The 23,171-nt window shown below is 39.8% G+C and overlaps 1 protein-coding gene and 1 long non-coding RNA gene across 3 annotated transcripts; both read left to right on the forward strand.

Moving 5' to 3' along the window:
* The first annotated feature begins 8,872 nt into the window (after positions 1-8,872).
* LOC125378168 (multiple epidermal growth factor-like domains protein 10) lies at positions 8,873-12,062 on the forward strand. Its single transcript, XM_048393112.1, has 4 exons — positions 8,873-9,047; positions 9,259-10,347; positions 10,775-10,886; positions 11,089-12,062. Exons 1-4 carry the CDS (start codon positions 8,999-9,001, stop codon positions 12,041-12,043), a joined length of 2,205 nt encoding a protein of 734 aa, XP_048249069.1. The 5' UTR covers positions 8,873-8,998; the 3' UTR covers positions 12,044-12,062.
* A 1,828-nt stretch (positions 12,063-13,890) lies between these two features.
* On the forward strand, positions 13,891-21,983 carry LOC125378169. 2 transcript variants are annotated; one of them, XR_007220044.1, is made up of 7 exons: positions 13,950-14,034; positions 14,660-14,929; positions 15,562-15,700; positions 16,370-16,395; positions 17,776-17,820; positions 20,002-20,067; positions 21,808-21,983. It is a non-coding gene; the product is annotated as an uncharacterized LOC125378169 (long non-coding RNA). The 2 variants fall into 2 exon arrangements; XR_007220043.1 differs by having other exon boundaries at positions 13,891-14,929.
* The last annotated feature ends 1,188 nt before the right edge of the window (positions 21,984-23,171 follow it).

The following is a 23,171-nucleotide window of genomic DNA, read 5'->3' on the forward strand; positions in this document are numbered from 1 at the left end:
CCCGACATGGGTACAGTGTGTGAAGCCCATTTCTGGTGTCCCGTGATATTGCTGGTATATTGCTAAAAGTGGCGTAAAATCAAACTCACTCACTCACTCGTCAAGCAAGGTTTCAGTGTGAACTGCATGTCTGGTTTCTCTCATCAGGACACTGCTTCCTCATTCACTTGAATTCGTTTATTCCCAGTCAAGATCAGAGAGGTGTCAGATGACCAGAGTCGCATTACCCTTTGAACAATTTTGATCTTCTTGTTAAACGTATTCGCATACTTAAGAGAATACCGTATTGTTCCTTGTAATTCGTATATTTTAAAAATAACGTATTACGTTTAGTTCCCTGGTTAAGCAAAAGGTAAGTAATTTGTTTTAATGTCATGTTTGACCATCTCTGCATTATGATATATCCATGGCGCACACGGCAACAATATTTAGAAACATTATGGACATTATTGTTTCATTTTTGCTAAGAACTTTTTCTGTAGTATATAAAATATCTAAATAGCAATGCTCATGGCTATTGTTACCAGTGGCTGTCTCTGTATCTGTCTGTATGTCTGTCTCTGTGTGTGTATGTCTGTCTGTCTCTGTCTGTCTCTCTCTCTCTCTCTCTTTAGTGATTTAGTGTGAGTAGCATGAAACCTGGGATGACCCTGTGTATCTAACATATCCTGGCCATGCGATCTGATGTTTGAACGTGTTTCTACCTGTGGACCTAGTCCAATGACCTGTGTTGACCTGATCCCTCATACAGCAGGACCAGGGTTCGACGTTGGTATCGCCCGTGCGTGCTTACTGTACATGTTTCTCCCACAACGGGAGTTCGTCCTCTGCCTCCTCGAGTCAATTGCTCTCCAAGACATCACTTAATGTAAAGGCAGGTTGACAAAAATATGTGTTACAGACGGTTGGCGAAAACGTTGGGTGAATGAATTATAATAAGGGATAATTAGTGGAAGCTCATAGCACTACACTATTATTACCCTGGTCAATAGTTCAGTGAGAATTCGATTTTCATTGTCAGCTCCCTGGGGAGTATACAACCCAAGCTGCCTGTGAAGCGCTAGAAGGTGAACAACCACATTACCGTCTCATCTTACCGGGTACCCACTCACTTGATAGACATGCGTGATTGTTTGCTAAACACGGCTAGGATATCAGTGGGGAGTGAGGAGAATGATAGAGAAAGGATTCTACAAAGAGGGATAATTAACTCAATGAGCAAGCTCTTTCAAACCAGCATAACTGTCTGAGGAAGGCACTGAAGCGTCATACAATCATTTACAGTGACGTGTTGAAAGCCATTAAACAGTATGGAAATGGTAGACAAGCTGCATGTAATAGACGGGTGTGTGTCCCTGCTGCACATTTATTCATACCGCCAGCTGTAATCTTCAGCCCACCTCCGTGGTGTAGTGGTCGAGCGTATAGTCAGAGGCTGCAATGTCGTTGGTTTTATAGTTATGTTTTGGAATTTAAGTGTGCATGGTTCCGGTGATTGTTTTCCGTATTGTAACGTATATGACAATATTTGTAAAGTTTTGGTCACATGAGTACAATGTATGGATCAAAAGGTGCGTGGTACGAATTTCAAAGTCACTCAAACATTATACGCAACAGACGAATAGTACAGCAATATAAATGGGGTAAATAGTCATGTGGAAACATCACATATTCAACAGCACAGTCGGTTTTGAGGAGACAGCAATACGTCTTTCGCTGCAGGGTGTAATAGATCCTATGTGAACACAACTCAATGGAATTCAACAAATCCTACTTTCCTAGGTAAAATGGTAGATGTGATTTCATCTATATCGTCACTGTCATCATACAGCCATGCACAGTCAACCTTAAGGACAGCATTGACTAGTGGGTCGTGGTGGAACTATATCCCGGTGAGCTCATGAACGTGAATTTCCACTGGGAATTTATGTTTGTATTAACTTATACTTTTAAGGTTCGTCTGGTGAACAAATTGCAATTGATCACGTCAATATGATTATGAGATGGAGGTCTGGTCGACCTAAAATACAGGCATGTGTTTTATGTTTCCTCATTTGACCGACACTAAAATTTAAATAGACTATGTCGTCTTACAGGGAGCAGGACATGGACTCCAGGAGATATCACAGACAAACACGCCATCCATACACTGAGACGTGGTGTACAATACACCATGAAACAGAGTAGCATATTGCCTTCTGAAGATATCACACAGAAACATGCCATCCATACACCGAGACGTAGTGTACCATACACCATGATACAGAGAGTAGGACATCCAGGAGATATCACAGACAAACACGCCATCCATACCCCGAGACGTAGTGTACAATATATCATGATACAGAGTAGGATACCGGCTTCTGTAGATATCACACACAAACACAGCATCCATACCCCGAGTAGAAGGTAACAATAAATGTATGAGTTGTACACAAGCCAGGGTCCCAGTCACAGATCATGTCATGACTCAGCTCACGGCTGACATCAAGGACATGGTAATCACCGTGTTCAGTCACCTCCATGCATCTTTTCTCTTCTTCATTATGTGTCGACACTGGTCAACTCCAAAACAACGGTTATCAAATAAACTGTAAAAATAGAAATTAGAAGTGGAAACACAATTGTTATTAGCAATGTAATGTTTTTGTTAAACAATGTTGCAACTCTATTACTCTGTTTTGACAATTGTTAGTTGTCAGGAATGTATTACGGTATAATGTAAGGAGTGGTGTGGAAGGTACTACTACACAAACGGAACATACACAACCTGTTCAGCATCACTGAATGGTGGAACCGACGATGAGGGATGAGGACACTCCTGTCTCCAACGTGTGGAGTTGTTTACACCACAAGGATATCTTATTCATTTTTCACATTCTTCTTGATGGGTAACTTCTGTGTGACCTTGACACAATCAAACCGAGCTGCGCGATAAACAGCAAAGCTGGTGAAATTCAATAAACAGAAATATGTTAATTGACCTGTTTAAGGTGGCTTTACTCAGCGGGACAATCTATCCCGGAAGTATTTGTATTCAGATGAGATTGGTGCTCTTGTCACATGACTAAAATGGTGAGAGGTAACTGATAACCGAATGCATCAACAGAATACGCTGGCAAACGCAATGATTTAAATACCGCGTATAAAAAAATTATTCCGTCGGATCATGTTTGATCCCATCTGTCAAAGACTTGATAACGCTATATATTTAATCCGACCACTACTCTGAATGCATTAATTATACATAGTGTTGTATTAAAGGCTACGAGCGGACGGGGCACCTGTCTCGTTGGGTTGTGCATGTTTATTTCTACTGGAAACTTATAACGATGTTCCATTAAACAGATTAATCAGCAGGAAGTCGGATCTGTAGTTTCACATTTATCGAGGGAACTGTGCAGGTGTGTTAGTTGGGTAGGTTGAACTGAAACCAAGGCAGGTGCTGTCTGATCCTTTCTTGCTCGACACTGGCATGTCGATAGTCGCATAACTACACGATGACAGAGTAGCACATGGGCTTCTGTAGGTATCACAGATATGAAGACATCCATACCCCGATAAATGTATCAGATCAAAGGACATTTATGAAACATGCTAAAACCATACAGTTTCGACACTGGCGTATCTGAATTCGACCGAAGCACGGGAAACGTATGAATGAATTAGGAAAGTTGTCCCTCAGGTCATCACCATCGAGTAGCAAATAAAGGCTTTGGAATTCTATATTACACATATGTTTGATACCACTTATCTGCAACGGGTTTTATCCAACTGGTGTGTAACAAAGACACACGCAAACATAAGTGATCACTGACGTCGCTATATAAGTGCAATATTCACGAATACGACGTTCGACGCCACCTCGACTCACCTCACCTCACCTCACCTCACCTCACCTCACCTCACCTCACCTCACCTCACCTCACCTCACCTCACCTCACCTCACCTCACCTCACCTCACCTCACCTCACCTGCATAAGCATAGTATGCATTAGCGTAGTTAAGTTGATAAATCGTTTGGGATGATTGGGTAGCCTAGTGGCTAAAGCGTTCGCGCGTCACGCCGAAGACCCGGGTTAGATTCTCAATATGGGTACAATTCCTGAATTATTGTTAAAAGCAATTCACGAGGCAAGAGAGTTAACTGGCTTTAAAAGTCCAGTTTCCACCCTTGCCGAACTAGGCTGGAATTAACGGGCTCTATCGTAGCGCCACCAGTGGCTATTACGAATTATGTCCCTTCTGAGCCTCTCCTTTAGACCAATCAGATTCCACCTCTCGTATCACATGCATTTGCTTGAAACAAAACAGTGGCGCCCAGTCAAGACGATCTGATCGATAATTAAAGTCTTTGTTGTGATAAAAAGGCTCTTACATCGCGCAATGCGTGAACACCTTGATTAAAAACATGAAATGATATGGAAAGTATCTGTTGACAACTAGTTGGCGGTGCACATGCTTTGCAAATCCTGCCATCGACCGAAATCTGCAGAACAGTTTACGAACCGGATTTCGATTTCGATGCACGATTTTGATTGGACTATGCATAGACTCGTTAGTCCAGCCAAAATGTAACTCCATTATACGAGCCTAGTTCGGCAAGGGTGAAAACTGGACTTTTTTAGTCAGTTAACTCCCTTGCCTTGGGGAGATGCGTAAAAAACAAATCACTCATTCACCATATGTCGTAGACATTGAGGAAAATAAAAACATAACAAGGCATTCCACACAAACCACCTTTGGCACATGGGCAAAGAGTATGGATCAAAAGGTGCCTGGTACGAGTTAATGAGCTACCCATCATTATGTACATCTTGCAATAAATAACTGAATAAATAATCTGTTTAAAGGATCTATCTAACTACCATTGTTGAAGCACACCTTGAAGAGCAGTAACAGTTACCGACCAAAATGATCTATCTAACTATCCATGTTGAACTACACCTTGTAGAACAGTAACTGTTACCGTCCATAAGGATATATCTAACTATCCATGTTGAAGCATACCTTGTAGAACTGTAACTGTTACCGACCATAAGGATCTATCTAACTATCCATGTTGAAGCACACCTTGTTGAACAGTAACTGTTACCGTCCATAAGGATATATCTAACTATCTATGTTGCAGCACACCTTGTAGAACATTAACTGTTACCGTCCATAAGGATCTATCTAACTATCCATGGTCAAGCACACCTTGTAGAACAGTAACTGTTACCGTCCATAAGGATCTATCTAACTATCCATGGTCAAGCACACCTTGTAGAACAGTAACTGTTACCGTCCATAAGGATCTATCTAACTATCCATGGTCAAGCACACCTTGTAGAACTGTAACTGTTACCGTCCATAAGGATCTATCTAACTATCCATGGTCAAGCACACCTTGTAGAACTGTAACTGTTACCGTCCATAAGGATCTATCTTACTATCCATGTTGAAGCACACCTTGTAGAACAGTAACTGTTACCGACCAAAAGCATCTATCTAACTATCCATGGTCAAGCACACCTTGTAGAACAGTAACTGTTACCGTCCATAAGGATCTATCTAACTTTCCATGGTCAAGCACACCTTGTAGAACTGTAACTGTTACCGTCCATAAGGATCTATCTAACTATCCATGTTGAAGCACACCTTGTAGAACAGTAACTGTTACCGTCCGTAACATGTATTTCACTGGTTGAGGTCAGACAACAACGTTAATATCACTGCATTCTGGTCATGTGACATGTGATGGTAGTTCTCGTATGATGTGATAGTGCCCAGCAGAGTGGACATAAATCAGGGGAATCCAGTTAATCCTGCCTTCGTTTGTAAAATGTCAAATGTGATTTCTTTTATATCGCCATTGTAATCCTAAACACATGACAAACCGTTGTAGTGTGTCAAGTGTGTTAACATAATTCAAGCAACACCAACCTCAGGAACAAGGAGAGATGTGACGTCATCAGAGTGACGTGTGATGTGGAACTAAACATTAATTTAATGTAGCGACGGTCCACTTCACATCGTCGCACATACTTGGATTGAAGGCAGTAAATATTACAATTTAAAGCGAAACGTTTTCAGATGAACCAGCAGCACATTTTGTTTAATGGCTTGTAGTGGTGTTTCCCTTGTTCGGAAAGACATCCCACTGCAAACATTGAATATAAAGCTCAAAATATTAGCTAACAATAACGAATTCGCGATTCATTTTTTCATGGTGGTTGCGCACTTGGTTTCATATTCAAAGTATTGCGACGAAATCTACAGGAAAACATCCTCTGTATAGGACACGCTTTACGGTTATCTCCTAAATAGGACAAATAATTAACATAAATTTGCCCTAGCTGACGTAATTTTGGTTAGCGGTAATTATGTTTTATTTAATTTTAGTCCTTAAATTATTATAAAGTTGTTACTTTCTAGTTTTATTCATTTGTTATCAAATTTCAGACGAACGGGTTATTCTAGGAAGTAATTGAATAGAAACAAAGAAGTATTTGCTTGTCAGGCATGATGTATGTATTTAACAAAAGGCATACACACTATGTACATGGCCTTAAATGGGATCTGGTACAACTTATTGTCTGTGGCGACCGAATTGTCCAACATTTTCCAGATTTTATCCTTTATATATGTTGCACACAAAGTCAGTGATCGAACCCACTCTGCCCCCGAGGCTTCCACAAAAAAGTAAGTTCGACAACTGGTAGTGCAGGTCACGTACTTTGTGTCCCACACTGACGAGCGTAAATGTCACGACTCCCATGACCAGTGGCTGAGAGAGTTAGGTGCTAACTTTGTGTGCTGGCGATTAGGCGCCTCACTCCCAAATGGGGCTTTACCCAGAAAAATACTAGAATCCCAAACATAACATTTGTTACAAATTGAATTTTCCAGACTTTGATATACCATTGAGGCAAACTTATACTAAGCATGTTTATCAAACAAGGTATTTCTTCTGGAACTTGTTGGAGGTCAAATAAACAGATTGACTTGACTATACAGTCAATGTCAATTATGAGGCAATGCACATATTGACTACAATTATCAGTTAAAATGCATATTGCCTGACAATTGACATTGACTGTAACATATATACGCTATACTCGCTATCAGTTGCAATCCAATGTGTGCTAGGTGCGTTTTCATTGTAGTTTAGATTATGAATTTAGCATATAACACACATTCTATATGTGCTGCCTGTATGACTACATCGCATTTGTATGAATGTACATCATAACTCAGCCATTTCGCCCTGTATCCACCCTCTATATTGTGTTTTCTACAATAACACAACTATGTTTAATCACTGACACAGTTGTACTTTGGAGCAGAATACTTCCTCTACAGTTGTCGTGTGAACTTTAAGTGTATCAACGTCCGCACAGTATTTCCCGATGTAAAAGCCACAGTAAATAACGTCCTATATACAACATTCAAGGCCCCAGTGAAGCTTTTAAACAATTGCATGGTAGACACGTGCAGGACTTTCCAAATTTGACAAGAATGATGTCGGATGCAATTGGGCCATATCCCATACTGTTACTTGGATCTCATGTTGAAAGTAATCCATATTGAAATATATAACTGATCTGAGTGAGTGAGTGAGTATGGTTTTACGCCGCTTTTAGCAATATTCTAGCAATATCACGGCGGGGGACACCATAAATGGGCTTCACACATTGTACCCATGTCGGGATTCGAACCCGGGTCTTTGGCGTGACGAGGGAACGCTTTAAGCACTAGGCTACCCGACCGCCCCCTTACTGATCTGAATGGATAAACTAAATATTTCACTGATTACCAGCTGTTTCCTTTCAATTAAGATCAAAGGGAGTAAAATGTAAGCAGACTAAAGACATTCTCCCAACAGTACCGAGGTGTACAGGACGACTTGTCTCATGGAACATGCGTGACTTCCGTGGAATCCCAGGGAAATGATGAAGCAGGTTTTCCGAACCTGAATCTAAATGCACACATAGAAATGGCAGATATATTGGAAGTTACAATCCTTTGACACGGCAGCTGAAACGTTGTTAGCAAAGTGACACACTTATCAGCGGAACAGAGAGAGAGGGAAATGAGTTTGTATGTCAAAAGTCGGCTGACAGCGACCAGTCATCTGAATTCAGTTGGAAAAGGTTGTACAGGGGAAGTACAGGAGATTCGTATAAGGTCATCAAGCGGTTTACGACATCAAAGTGACGATATGTGGTAAGTTCTGTTAATGCAGATGGCGGACAAAAACGTCATTAGTCACCCAGTAGAAACATTAACATAAACATTTTCAGTTTTATAACAAGTGAAAACGCTCTAACAGGACACATTTCAAGTGAATAACTTTGTTGGTTGATTTGTATTTGTAATGTGGTAATGACCTGATGTATTACCATATGACTATATTACTATATATGTCAACTGAATTCAACTCGAAAACACTTTTGAGATTTTGAGAAAGTCGTTGAGATTCTCATATGACGTCATCAAGCAGTTGACAACATCAGGATGACGATGTGTGGTCAGTTGCGTTTATTATAGAAAACGGTATTAGTCACCCAGTAGAAACATTAACAGGAACAATTTCAGCATTATAACAAGCGTCTATGAAAACGCTCTATCTATTGCCATGTTGATTTGCGCTTTTTATGTGATGATGACCTAATTACTCATTCATGTAACTAAGGATATTTTGTTTTTATTTCCTTTTACTGACATTCAAACACAGCGTGTATGTGATTTTGTTTGCCCTTCATTTTTTTTAAATTTTATTTTTTCCGTGTAATGTGGAAATACAACATTTTATAAGTTAGATCATCACAAAGAAACTTCGTTAGATTCATGCAGCCGGCTGATGAACTCATCGCTCACTTTGGCTGCGTTGATCGAACAAGTGAGTTGAAAATTACGTAGGTGAACTACTTCTTTAACTAGCATCGTAACATTAATGTGTGTAACAGGTGTCTCTTCTTATATTTCATGATATCTTCTTTATTACAGGTAAAAAATGTCTTTGCTGGTGATAGTGCACATCGCTTACCTGATCATACCTACAGGTAAACATTCTGATATAAGTTTAATGTTTCAAATCTTAACCTTCTAAGACTTGTTCAAGCCATGTTATTAATGTGTTATAATCATTTTCCAAAACAATGAACAAATCCAGGTCAGCTCTATATGTGTTGACCTTCTAGGGTTGACTTGGTAGAGATTCAGATCCTTGATACCTGTCTTAATTAACTGATGTATTCTTTGTATGATTTCCAGCTGCCATTTGCAGTGAAGACCAACACTGCCGAGACTGTGACAGCGACACTGGCAGTTGTCGGACCGAGTGTGACAGTGGTTATTTCGACCTGAAATGTAAGACTCCTTGTAGCAGCAACTGTAGAAATAGGAAATGTAAATCCTTGAGCGGTGGCACAGAAGTATGCACAGACGGTTGTGTCCCAGGTTATCAGGGCGAGAGGTGCAACATACCATGTGACAGTCCAGGAGGTAACTGTACAGCTTGTGTTGGCGGTTGTGATGGAACATTTTGCGAGGTGAGTTCAACCTGTGTGTCAGGATGCAGTGGTTCCTACTATGGCTCTGACTGTAAGCATTGTTCAAGTAGATGTAAGACGTGCAATGGCTATACAGGGATGTGTGAGGAGTGTTTTCCACAATATTTTGGGACGAACTGCGAGTATTTATGTGAACACTGTAGGGACACGTGTCAATTCGGATGTCTGCGTGGCTGTATACCTGGGTTTTATGGTGCTGCCTGTGAGAAGGAATGCAGTACAAACTGTGGATATAGTCCAGTGATGCTGGACAATATCACTGCAGATACACGACCTGTACTTAATGACACAGTGGAATGCAATCAGTACAGTGGTGATTGTCTTCATGGATGTGTAGATGGCTGGCTTGGGTCACAGTGCTCCTCACGGTGTAATATTAACTGTAGGAATGGGAGATGCAAAGATACAGGCGACTGTGTAGATGGGTGTGTGGATGGCTGGTTTGGTCCACACTGCTCCTCACAGTGTAACGGTAACTGTAGGAATGGGAGATGCAAAGATACAGGCGACTGTGTAGATGGGTGTGCATCTCATCATTTTGGAAGAAACTGTATACCATGCCCTGACAACTGTATCAACCACACATGTCATACAAGCTATGGAACTTGTGTTCATGGATGTACTACTGGATTCTATGGACAATCGTGTAATAACACGTGTGATTTCTGTCTTGGTGGAGAGTGTGACCAGATGACAGGAATGTGTTTCAAAGGCTGCAACACAACCGGACACAAATGCACACCTATCTGCAGGAACAACTGCACTGTGGACGATTGCCGGTCATGTCAGGGTGAGTTAATATCAAGGGAAAGCACATCGATGTGCATCATAATTGAAATATAAATGATGAATCATGAAGTATGTAGGCCAATGGCACTGCATCATGTTATGCCACTCAGACCAAGGTCGTTTATATTTCCATTTGTAAATGAACTGCCTCCATGGTCTAGTGGTAGAGTGTCCGCCCAGAGAGTGGTAGGTCCGGACTTCCATTCCTGGCCGCGTCGTACCAAGAGGCGTTAAAAAAGATGGAACCTCTTTAACATTAAGGGGGGCTACCTACTTCCATGAAACTGCCATTTGCTGCCTATACATTTAAAACAAAATATATTTGTGTATCTGTCATAGTCTCGATACTTACAATTGTAATACTATATTATGAAACACATTGCACAGACAAGATTTAAAACCATCATTGTCAAATATTGGCTTTCCAGATGAGAATGGGATGAACACGGCATTCGGACTGTGGACGGGGCTTACAGCTGTAGTCATTGTGATTGTGATGCTAGCATGCCTGTGTTCCATCAAACGTTGGAGAACTAAAAGGTACCTACATCACAAGTAGATAGTTCCATATCTCTTGCAATAGCTGGCTAATGATTCGCAATTATCTTTACAGTAATTCAGACACAACCTGACAATTATTGAAATGTACTCTTCACACTTGAATCAATATGCCAGTTCACTCAATTTTGTGAAGGCACTTCGCAGCTTCTGTTGCCATCTAATATTCCTCTTTATTATTCAGAGCTCAACAATCGGCAACTGTTCAACCCAACGACGAAGGCGTTCAGGGTGATATATATTCTGTAGAATACCAGGCCATCAACAGATATTGGCAGATCAGAGATGAAGATATAGGCACATCCTGTGTGCCACCAGCTATGAAGCAAGAGGAATGTGGGCAAAGACTCTCCATGCCAGTGTTGGCAGAATGTTTTTCTACAACAGGTGGTGGAACATACAGTGATGCTTCCGAGAGTTCTGCTGGAGACACACAGTCCTACACTCATATATCACAGGATGTTGCAGGCAGTGGTGCAACCCAGAGTTCTGCAGGTGACACACAGTCCTACACTCATATATCACAGGATGTTGCAGGCAGTGGTGTAATCCAGCGTTCTGCCGGAGATAACCAGCCCTCCACTCATATATCACAGGATGTTGCAGACAGTGGTGCAACCCAGCGTTCTGCCGGAGATAACCAGCCCTCCACTCATATATCACAGGATGTTGCAGACAGTGGTGCAACCCAGAGTTCTGCTGGAGACACACAGTCCTACACTTATATGTCACAGGATGTTGCAGACAGTGGTGCAACCCAGCGTTCTGCCGGAGATAACCAGCCCTCCACTCATATATCACAGGATGTTGCAGGCAGTGGTGCAACCCAGCGTTCTGCCGGAGATAACCAGCCCTCCACTCATATATCACAGGATGTTGCAGGCAGTGGTGCAACCCAGCGTTCTGCCGGAGATAACCAGTCCTCCACTCATATGCCACAGAATGTTTCAGACGGCGAATCATCCCAGAGTTCTGCCGGAGATGCCCGTTCCTACACGCATATGTCACGGGCCATGGCAGATTCTGATTCGTCCCACAGTTCTGCAAGTGATGCTCAGTCCTACACCCGACTCTTGCGTGATGTTTTTGTTGATGATCCCAAGACAGTTGTGAGCTATATATCACCCGTTCATAAATAAATACATATGTATTTTGTAACTTTAAGTCTGTTATGTACTTTGTCTGTAATTCAAATCTGATATTCAGCTCACCTCACCTCAAACATGATGTGCAATGCAATTCCCTATTTTGATCATACACCTCGTAACATCACTATTGTGATATAGTGATTCATAAACACTTGCTCATGACGAAGTCGTTTGATATCATCAACTGGATTTTCGGCAGATATTTATCAGGGCGATTGAAAGGGTTTATTCGTTTTTATTAAACTGTTTGGAGAGTCAAAAGTTTTTTTCCCGGAAGTGTACAATCTGATAACCACCCTTAAAGCTACAAAGTGACGTTTACTGGTGTATGTGCAACAAAGCAAGTGCATTTGGGCGTTTAGGTTTCAGCAAAAAGAAGTCTTGCATATGCTTTTCGATTTCTCGACTTTCTACATAGTACACAAAGTATCTCCCTATAATATGACTTCACCATTGCCTGGTTTAATATTATGGCCAATTACACCTTATACATAATCTAACCTTCACTGTATATGCTATGCTGTGTATTATGCTATGCTTTAAAACTGTATACAATTATCTATTTTGATGTATTACTACATGCGTTCTCCCATGTTTGCCCCAAATATGACTCTATATAATGCCTTATAAATTCCTTTATATATTACTCTGTGAATTACCCAACAAATGTACCGTATTTTAACACTCACCTTGTATATTTTGATATCAACTCACTCTACATTTTGTGTTATACATTACTCAGATATGTACTAACTAATTAATGTGTGTCTCGATTCCTTTTGGAGTTATGTCTTCTTGTAAATAAAATGTACATATGTGAAATTGTAATGGCTGATTCAAGATTGCTCGATTACCCGGTCAAGACTCCATTGTTCACATGTCGTACGGTAGGGGTACTGCTGTGCACCTTCAAGCAACAAACAGGGTCTTCAGTTTTATGCAAAGTTTTACCTTATGTTACAAATGGTACAACGCTATGTACTAACCCTATGCATTATTCTAACGACACTTACTCAGATAATGAAAACACTTGTGATACATGATCCGGAGCAGTCAACTACTGTGCCAATACGATTGGTCTGAACTCGCAACGGGAGACGTCTTAAAAATTAACAGTGATCTAAGCCTACCAAATAATACTTTTTTAACCTGCAGAAATTGGCGTGTCTGAAGTTGCTCATGCTAACAACCACTGAAGTATGTGTTCATGATATCAACCACTTATATACCAGGAGCAGAATCGAGTAATTACAGGCGTTGGAAGTCTGAGGTGGGTGGGAGAGTATGAGATTAGTGTGTGTGGGGGTGGGGTGGGGTGGGGTGGGGTGGGGTTGGGGGTAGGGGAGGTATTGAGTGTACAGGTAGGTGGACAGATGCGGGGTTGTATTTGGGAGCTGCGGATTTCTGCGGTGAGTAGCGGGGTTGACTGAGGAAAACGTATCCGTTTTTGAGCACGAAGGTGTTGAAATACTTGATATAAAGACGAATCGACTCTAAAATATTGTTTACTCACGATTTGTTCCAGGTTGTAACATATTTTCAAAAGTACGAAATCGCCACAAGTTATTAAAGCACTCCTTGACTATCAGATAAATTATAATAAACGATCTTAAGTTGAAATGAATAAAAATAAATCTTCATATGTACAAACATATGTACATAGAGTGCATATATATGCATTTGAAATATATTTTGAACTGAACAGCAGAGCGAGGTTTCAAATGTTACCTTTAGAGTGGATACATCTACAGATAACATTGCTTGACCGTGTCAGTTTATGGAAGAACACTTGTGAGAACACAGGGAGAGATCTAGACGAGCACCTCAAATTATTGTGTTCAACGAACAGCTTATCAGTGTATCTGATGAAAAGTGAATACGTGGTGAATACATACAGGATTTTTCTCTTCCAAGCAGGCTTCATATGAACAAGTAGACAACTCTTCAAGCCATGCTGAGGCGAAGCAGAGTTCTCTATTTCAGTGAGTACATCCTTTCAGCACAAAGGTATGCTTCGGTATGATGCATTGACTACATGAGCAGCAAATAAATGACTCGGTTACCGCGAAATTCGTACAGTAACGTGAAAGAGAAGGTGTAATTCAAGAAAACCAAATGACCAATTATGAATATGGTCCATAGAACCATCACCTAACTATGACAAAACATTCAACAGTAAATATTATAACTGTATCACCCTGTACTATAAATACTGACATGGCAATAAATATGGTCGATATTCTGTTATTTAAGATTTGCAGTAAATATTTTACATTCAATAAAATGAAAACACAACCTTGTGTTATTTATCACAGTCGTTTTAATATATGAAGCCACGTTTAATTTTTTAGCAACATACACAATACATGTGCATAAATGATTTGTTTTAAGGATGCGATAAGAAAATGCATTAATGAATTGCACTGTCAGTGATAGATAGTTAATGCATGAAGTGGTTATCTGAATGTAAGCAAACAGCTCTATGATTGTTTTACGCATCAAATATTTACACAACGTTTGCACGTTTACACAGTGTCACTACTTGATGTGCGTTTCTTCTGGGTTTCTTCCTTTCTTTCATTCATCTTTATTTTGTCACATTTTCAGCATTTCTCATTCATGCAGTCGCAGCATGCGAGTGGGGCAAATATGGGGATAATTGTGACAAACGCTGCTCCAAAAACTGCCAAGTTAACCTACAGAGGAACCTCACACACTGTAACAAGGAAACTGGAGAGTGCTCCGATGGCTGCATCACTGGGTGATATGCTGCTCAATGTGACCAACACTGCGGCAAGAACTGTCTGGACAACGTCTGCAATCATGGGAATGGACACTGCACAAGGGGATGCATTGGAAACCAAATAGGGGATTTCTGTGAGATCACTGAAAGTGTGGGATGCTACCCGATTTCACATTGTTACTTCAGTTTAGGGATGGCACAATAGAAATCCTGATTGTCATGCAATGATTCCTCAGTGCAAACAGTTGTTGGGCATTGCATTTTGCAAAAATAAGATATAAATTCAAAAACACCCGTCGTATTAGAAATATGTTTTTGGTTTAATTTTCTCTCTAAAGTCACAATTATTTATTATCTCATTTGTTTGTTTTTGTATAACGCCTCACTCAGCAATACTCCTACCGTATTAGGTCTTATCACACATTTGATCCCAAATGGATGTGGTATATTCCTGAATGAGTACTCATTTCAATGCATCAATACACAATCAGTTTGTATTATGTAACAAAAACAAAAGTTTAACAGTGGTTTTAATGTTACATATTTGTTAACCACTAGTACATATCATCTACCTATTTAAACGAACACATACATTAAGTAACATATTCATAATTTTTCATATATTTTTACCTCACAAAACTTTGTAACAACACTGGAATTTGGCATTAAGAACATACTACAAGTAACACCTCCACTTATCACAGAAACGATATTAATAAGATGACCCAATTGAACGGTTGTCCATAGGCAACGTTTATTTCGACAGACATCAAGGTCAAAACAGATGAAACAACAGGACAGTCAACGGCACACGTCGCAGTGATCATCACTATCTCCCTTGTGGCAATTAGAGTTATCATCGCCGTAACTGTCGTCATAACACGTCGACGCCAGGGAGACAACAGGTAAGTGAAACAACATTTCATATAATCTTCTTGAAAGCGTAACTTCCATTTCTAAGATTATTTCTGTGTACTCTTACACAAAGCCTACATGGTTTAAAAGAAGATGACTCTTTGATAGAACTGGGACAAGGGTGTAAAATACAAATGCAAGTTATGTTTTTGTTGCAGTGAAAATACTAGTCATGATGAAATTTTATTGTTACTGTCGAGAATGGTGACGGTGGGTTTTAATACATGTACTCAGCTCTAATACATTTTGCAAAACAGGTTATCATTTAGAATTACCCCGTACTCGATGCCAGAAGTGAAAATCTGAACAACGCCATACGTATGACAACAATTGTTCCTTAGTAAAGTGGACATGAATGACATCTTGCCAGCGATGTCTAATTGCTGTTCATGTTTTTTTTTCCTAAAGAGCTGTTCCCATAATAGGTTTAACTTTACATCTCTTACAATAAACGTCTGAATAACCTCAATGTCTCGAGATGGTAAAACAATTCGAGTTTGTGGAAAGGTGGATGGGACAGTCGTGATTCCTTACAATAAACTTACTGCTTGTGACCTTTACATCAGTGGACGTATAGTGTACTTGTTACCCACTTGGTGACCATGATTGTGTCTATCAAATTACTCTCAGAACTAATGATAGGTTCTTATTAATTGCAGAAGAAAGTCAACCCGGAGGCCAAAAGGTATTGTAGCAAATTACATTAGAGGGTTAGATATGTTCACACATTGTAACTGCCACTGGGTAATTGACCCTGGGAAACACCACCATGTTGATTCCAAGCTCCGCATCCCGCCCTTTGGGAAACTGATCCCAAAACCTTTCGCGAATACAAGGCATCAGCACTATTTGAAATTGACTCAGAAATATATTGGAAGTTGGACTCGTACAGTGGCCTGCTTTTAGTGAGCCTGTTTTAGTAGGATATTATGCTTGTGGGTTGTTGTGTGTCTTTGGTCGATTTTGTTCACGATGGCAACGGTAGGCCTAAACTTAAATCTATCACATACATGTATATTTACAACTCTATAACTGTACTCAGTATGTCATTGTCCCACAATGGTGGATGGAGGTTGATTGTATGCAACACAACAACAACCATAGTTAGCAAGATGCATTTCTGTTATCTCCTTGAGTGGCTGATGTACAGAGTAGGGTCGGGTTGGCGGTTGATGATAGTTGTATCTCTTCGGTCCTCGTTGTAACCTACTACTGTAAGGGTTCTGGTAAAATAAGTCCTCAGCAACACATGTTTGTCATAACGGTGATCAGCATCGCTGAATGAGAAGGTGCATACCGTCGTACCTCATTTGCAGAGATATATGCTCATGTTGTCAGTCACTAGATTGTCTGTTTCAGTCTCAATTATGTACATACCAACATCATATAGCCCCGTGGAAAACCATCGTCCTTAGAGTCAGTCACTTCTTAAAAAAAAACACTGACAAAGACCATCACACATAAATCATAAATATATGTCCGAATCAATATATTAACACGTTTACTTAATGCAAAAACACTATGATCCAGTTGAATTGAGCCTATTGACATATCTCTATGTTTCATAATTTGGACATCACCAAATTGACCTTTAGGTAAAAAATACCATAATGGTACTCTGTGTCACTGTTTACAGGCTGACGTCGAATGGCAGGGGTATTGCTATGTTGCGTCAGGAAATACAAACTTCGTTTGTTATGCAATTTATATGAATGATGGGTTCTACCGGTAAAGCAGGGCATCCACACCCTTTTCGCGAACATCTGGTGTCATCACTGATTTTCAGTGGTCCATTCACCCAATTTCATCTGTTATTTGCCCTTTACACCAAATTGAATCTGTTTTGGCAGAAAATCTAGGCGGATTATTCTCTACCATTGTCAATTTATGTTATATTGATAAGCTTACCCACTGAATCAGCACCATCTGGAAACCTTTTTTAAGTCCACTGAATCACAAAAAAAAGTTAAGTTAAATCTAAACAAATATTTTAAAATAACTTCCTAATAATATGGTCGCACGTTATGCCCTTATGTGATTTTTCTTTTTTTCTTTTTTTTTCCAGCTGGTACTGACCCTGAAAATGCTGAAGGCGTGCCTTTACTGCCAAGTAGGTAACCATAACAATGTAGTGATGTTGTAACAGTGACGTTGTATGTATTCTTACATATTCCGTAACATTGTGAAAAGAAAACTAACATCAATAGAATTTGACTTGACTTTCACCTTGTCAATGCCTAATGCCTTAAGCACTGCAGTTGTATTGAGAGTGAGTGAGTGAGTGAGTGTGGTTTTATGCCGTTTTAGCAATATTCAAGGAATATCACGGAGAGGGACACCAGAAATAGGCTTCACACATTGTATCGATGTCGGGAATCGAGCCCAGGTCTTCGGCGTGACGAACGAACGCCTTTACCACGAGGCTACCCCACCGCCTGCAGGTGTAGAGACGTAGATGATGATGACGGTATATGTGTCATACGTTCTGTAGCAGCAGCTAGGGTTACACAAAACATGTTACTTGTGAACTCGTGTGTACACTTATGACTTGGTGGTTGCTTATTCTCGCCTACATTCAAGGACACTTTAAGAATGGGCAGGATGATGCCAGTGTGTTAACTTATTAGTTTGGCTGGCATCAATCAGAAGTAAATGTGTATTGTTTTGAGGGATAAACTTGATCAATGTTGCTTGAGGTGGATACATCTGAGTATGTGAGACTGAAGGAGAATACTAACTGTTAAAGTTATTTGTGGTTTATCTGAATCTTTATTCAATGGTCATGCCTTTTTTCCAAAGAGAAGGCATAATGATAAACCAGGAGTGCTAATACCTCTGTTCTTGAGGTTGATATAGGAATTGAACTTTCGTAAATTACATTACATTGGGCAAACACTTTCAAAGCTTAATGGGATGTCATTAAGTCGTGAATGCTGAGAAATTTGGCATCGTGTTTGCGGCATGCACATATTTTCCTTTTTATAAAATGTACTGCAATGGACATGTACATATTCAAAGCAAAATAGTGTTACAAAACCTGGAATGTTTATACCTTGTGTTTAGGATGGCTTAGGGCATTTCATAACATTATGATATTGGTGAAGTCATCTTCCTCCGCACTTGGTAAAGTGAAACGGTTCATAAAACATGGTTCTGTTGGGAATGTTTTCGCAATTGAGGACAGTTCGATGGCAAAATGTGCTTGAATAAATCTGATCTTAAATTACACAAACAGACAGAGCACAATCAGTATCCAAGGCATCCGGCCAATAACGCAAAAGTATACACAATACAATTCATGCTTTCCTAGCCTCATTTTTATCTAAATCGTTTGAACATTAAATGATTTTCTAGCCACAGGTTTTGGGGAACTTTTGATGAAAACGGAGCGTTCATCAAACGTAAAAAAACATGCAAAAGCAAAAGCTTAGCATGGTCCTCACAGGGGTGGGGGATCGTGGGTCCAGTGTCAATTGTTGATGTAAAGTTGTAACATTTCATACTTTAAATACGTATTAGATAATACAGCGGGAGTTCAATTAAATATCTCCCTTTACACTTAGTGAGGACTTGTATTGCGAGTAGTATTGACATTTATGAAGTGTTCAGGGATAGGTGCCAAATTTGGGCGAGACAGTCATGAACTCTTTGTTCGAAATACTCAAAAACAATTTGATATCACCAATCTCTTGACCTATTTATGCAACACAGCATGTTTAAATGCCCACAAATAAAGTAAACCTTTCATCATTGGTTATATGTCCAAGGTTTTGATTCAATCAATTGATTCATAATAATGCTTTGGTAGCCTGTACTGCTAAACATAATTGAATATTTTGACCGTGAGAGTTTGGGAGTGAAACAAAGTGCTAAGATATGTCTAGTTATTCACAGTTTCTATCTGTTCCCCTTTAAAATATAATTTTTCATAATGTCTTAGTAGTCTGCCCCTTCTTGTTTGAAGATCGATATTCATTCCTGTAGCATAACATAATTCTTCAACACAAGTTATTTCTTTCTTAAGTTTTTGTTTAATAAAATGTTATATATACATGTATATAATTCGCTAAATTTCGAATAATTATATTACCATGTTGATATACTTATGTTGTGCAGTAGTGTGGTGTGGTGTGGCGTATACTGTATGTGTTGTTTTACGCTAATTCTTGTAGCCATTGAAATGTGAATTCCAACGGTACTATATAAAACATTGAAGCAAAAATGTGATAAAGCCAATGTACCGTTTGAGATGAGATTTGACATGAATCATGTTCTAATTTGTTTTCTTCAGGATATAATGTGCTTTCCCACATCAATAATCAAAGGAAAGATGCGTATGCAGGTGTCATGGAGAGAGGTAGGTTTCACACACACACACACACACACACACACACACACACACACACACACACACACACACACACACACACACACACACACACACACACACACACACACACACATATATATGTTTATATATATATATAAATATATATATATATATATATATATATATATATGTCATGGATAGAGGTAGGCTTCATATTTGACGGACGTTCAATACGTTTTGCAACTACAATATGAGACAAAGTCGCAGAATATCTGTTGCACTTTTATTGTTCAGTATTATCTCCATTCACCTCAATATAGTTATTCCATTTGTCCTTCAAGCTTTTAATACCACTTACCTCGCCTCTGTGGCAGCCTTTATGCCCTCGTCATCCACGTACGGCAGATTTCATTTGACGTAACAGGAAATAGTCACTGGGGGCTGAATCTGGGCTGTAGGGTTGGTGATGTAACTGTTCGAATCCACATTCACATATGGCGGCCTGTGTAATTCTCGACTTGTGAACCGGAGCATGTAGGGAACTTTATTACAGCGGATTGTTCTGGTTTGAGGGAATCCATGATTGTGACCATCCTTAGGGGAATGAAGCCATCACATCTAACTTGTTGTGTCCGGAACTTGTTATGACACGTGTCAACCTGCTGTTATGACCAGTGTCACACCTGCCACAAGTTGACATTGTTTGCGTAAACACAAATGGCCAAGTTGCAAAACTTATTGACCTTATTGAACGCCCCTCGTGGAAATCAGTGACAACACAAGGTGTTCGGGAGAAGGTGAGCACGTCCTGCCCTACCGGTAGTACCCTCGTATTCACACAATTTACGTAAAAATGTTGGTATTTATTGCGTGACGCCGCACAGCATTACTCCTGTCTTGGACGGACAAAAAGGACCCCAAAACAAGGCGCGTCTCCCTTAGCGCTCACATCGACAGATACTCAGAAAGATTGGGAATTCGATATCTTAAATAGTCAGTTTTTGTTCTTTAAAATGAATGCAGCTGACGCTATGTAGAGTAAATCGTAAAGCTAATGACGAAAATAATTAGTGCAACCTTGTGTCTACCTTTAAGGAGGTAAAGCAATATGTATGATTAATATTGGTATGTATTGTGTTATTGTAAATGTTACCAGTGTCATTGCAACGCGCTAACGTGGCGCAATGACAGTGTTGTGCATATGACATATATGTGTTGTAATATAAACGGTATCTAACGGGTACGAATGTAGTAATTTATTTGTAACTCATTTAAACTTTACATATTCTCTAAGTTGTTAAAAAGTGGCGTATGATTACAACATGATTCGAGCATAGAATATTCTTTCAAAGTGCCCCCTGGAAATTAAGGGCGCATCTTCCTCCAATATTGATTAGAAGAAATATTCGATGCCGATTCTAAAATCGTGTCGAAATAGCATTTAAATACACAGACATCACCGAGATACAGTTGTATGAAACGGAAATTCAGCTTCACACTCTGTTCAGCGAAGGTGAGCCGTGAAGGAAACCCGCGAGACGATTTACGTTGACTGTGTGATTTCATAGGAACCAGCATATTGTTTATCTGTTATACAATTGGTGGTAATTACTGTCTTCTATGCTTCTATGCCTCTCTGTTGTTGTGTGAAAAACAGTAGTGTCGATCGGGAGTAGATTATTCACCTATGGGTTGAGTGGACCTTGCAGATTATGATTACTTTGTCTATCTGTTTTGTTTTCTGAATGTCTCCATGCTGTCTTCCAGGTATGCTGGAGTGGGAGATTCAGAAGACAGAAGAATTATTTGAAGAGACTGCTATCTACCATAAAGTCAAGGGACGTTTAGAGAACTTTAGACATGTGACAATATCTGGTGCTTCAGGGGACGGAAAGACGTCAATGGCGCTGATTTTGGGGTCAGAATACCAGAAGAAAGGGTATGAACTATATGAACTATATTTTGTCAACAACATTTCAGAATTCGAATTATGTAGTGAAAGACAAGGTAAATTTCTGTGTTTCATATTTGATGACATATTTGGAACAGTAGGAATATCAACCGATTCACCTCACCTCCAGACGGATTTTAGATATTCTCAACTCTTACCTTGAGCAGGTGGCATCTAACTTTTCTAAATCGTTCCAATCTAATGGACAACTTGACTCTCATTCAAATCACAGAGAAAAAGACATGGGAAACGTTCGTGTCATATTTACCACAAAATCGTACAATCTTGACCTGGGAAAAATACACTTGGGAGAAAATGAGTGTGGGTTTTTCAAAGGAGATTCAGTCATTGACCTTACACGGTCTGAGTGTCGCTGCACAGTCAAAGACAAGAAACAGATGTTTATAAAACATAAAACTTATAATAGTAACAGTAGTTATTTTGATTTAGACAAAATATGTGGCATTAAGGACCAACTGTTTGGCTTCCCGCTCACATGCAAACTGTTCTTCAGTTTTCCAAAATCACATGATCAATATGAAGATTTTTTTTAAGACGCCTTAACCTATCTCAGGGCAGAACTGGAATCTCTGCTAAAAAAGGGGAATAACAAGTCAGCAGCACTGATCCTGATGTTGCTTTGTGAAGGTAACCTGAACCTTTGCCATTTGGAATCAGGCAGTCAAACACTTGAGAAACATCTCTCCACAGTTTCAAGTGTAGTTGGTGGTGTTGACCGTGCAGAGATTATCAGTTGCGTGAAGGGATTTTTCGGTACATTTTTTACCAAAGCAGACATCACCAGTTTTTCACACCCATCAACCTATGATGCCTGTGCCTTTGTCTATTGCAAAATCAATCGTGCTTTTGTATTACAACACTGCAGTATAAGATTCCTGTATGAACGTGTTCAGGCCCAAACAGTACCTGCATGCGAGACTGATGAGGATAGGCATTTCATCTATGTATCGGATGCCTACAATGACATCATTGCTTCAAGACTGGCAGGGGCTGTGAGGGAGGGGGACTATCGGATGTCCATCATGCACCCTATATTGGAAAGACATGATATAGTGGATAAGGTCCTTGCTGAACTCAAACCCTTCCTGACTGATACATCAGTGACAGATGAACATGGTAACAACGTATTTCATTATGCCTGCTACTCAGGAAATGTGTA

This window comes from Haliotis rufescens, unplaced genomic scaffold (genome assembly GCF_023055435.1).
Source record: "Haliotis rufescens isolate VD_foot unplaced genomic scaffold, xgHalRufe1.0.p SCAF_115, whole genome shotgun sequence".
NCBI classification, from domain to species: domain Eukaryota; kingdom Metazoa; phylum Mollusca; class Gastropoda; order Lepetellida; family Haliotidae; genus Haliotis; species Haliotis rufescens.

Excerpts from the sequence above, each read along its gene's own strand:
- LOC125378168 (XM_048393112.1), top strand. The coding sequence starts at position 8,999 with ATGTCTTTGCTGGTGATAGTGCACATCGCTTACCTGATCATACCTACA. Across the intron at positions 9,048-9,258 it reads TTACCTGATCATACCTACAG|CTGCCATTTGCAGTGAAGAC; the intron begins GTAAACATTCTG and ends TATGATTTCCAG. Across the intron at positions 10,887-11,088 it reads AAACGTTGGAGAACTAAAAG|AGCTCAACAATCGGCAACTG; the intron begins GTACCTACATCA and ends TTTATTATTCAG.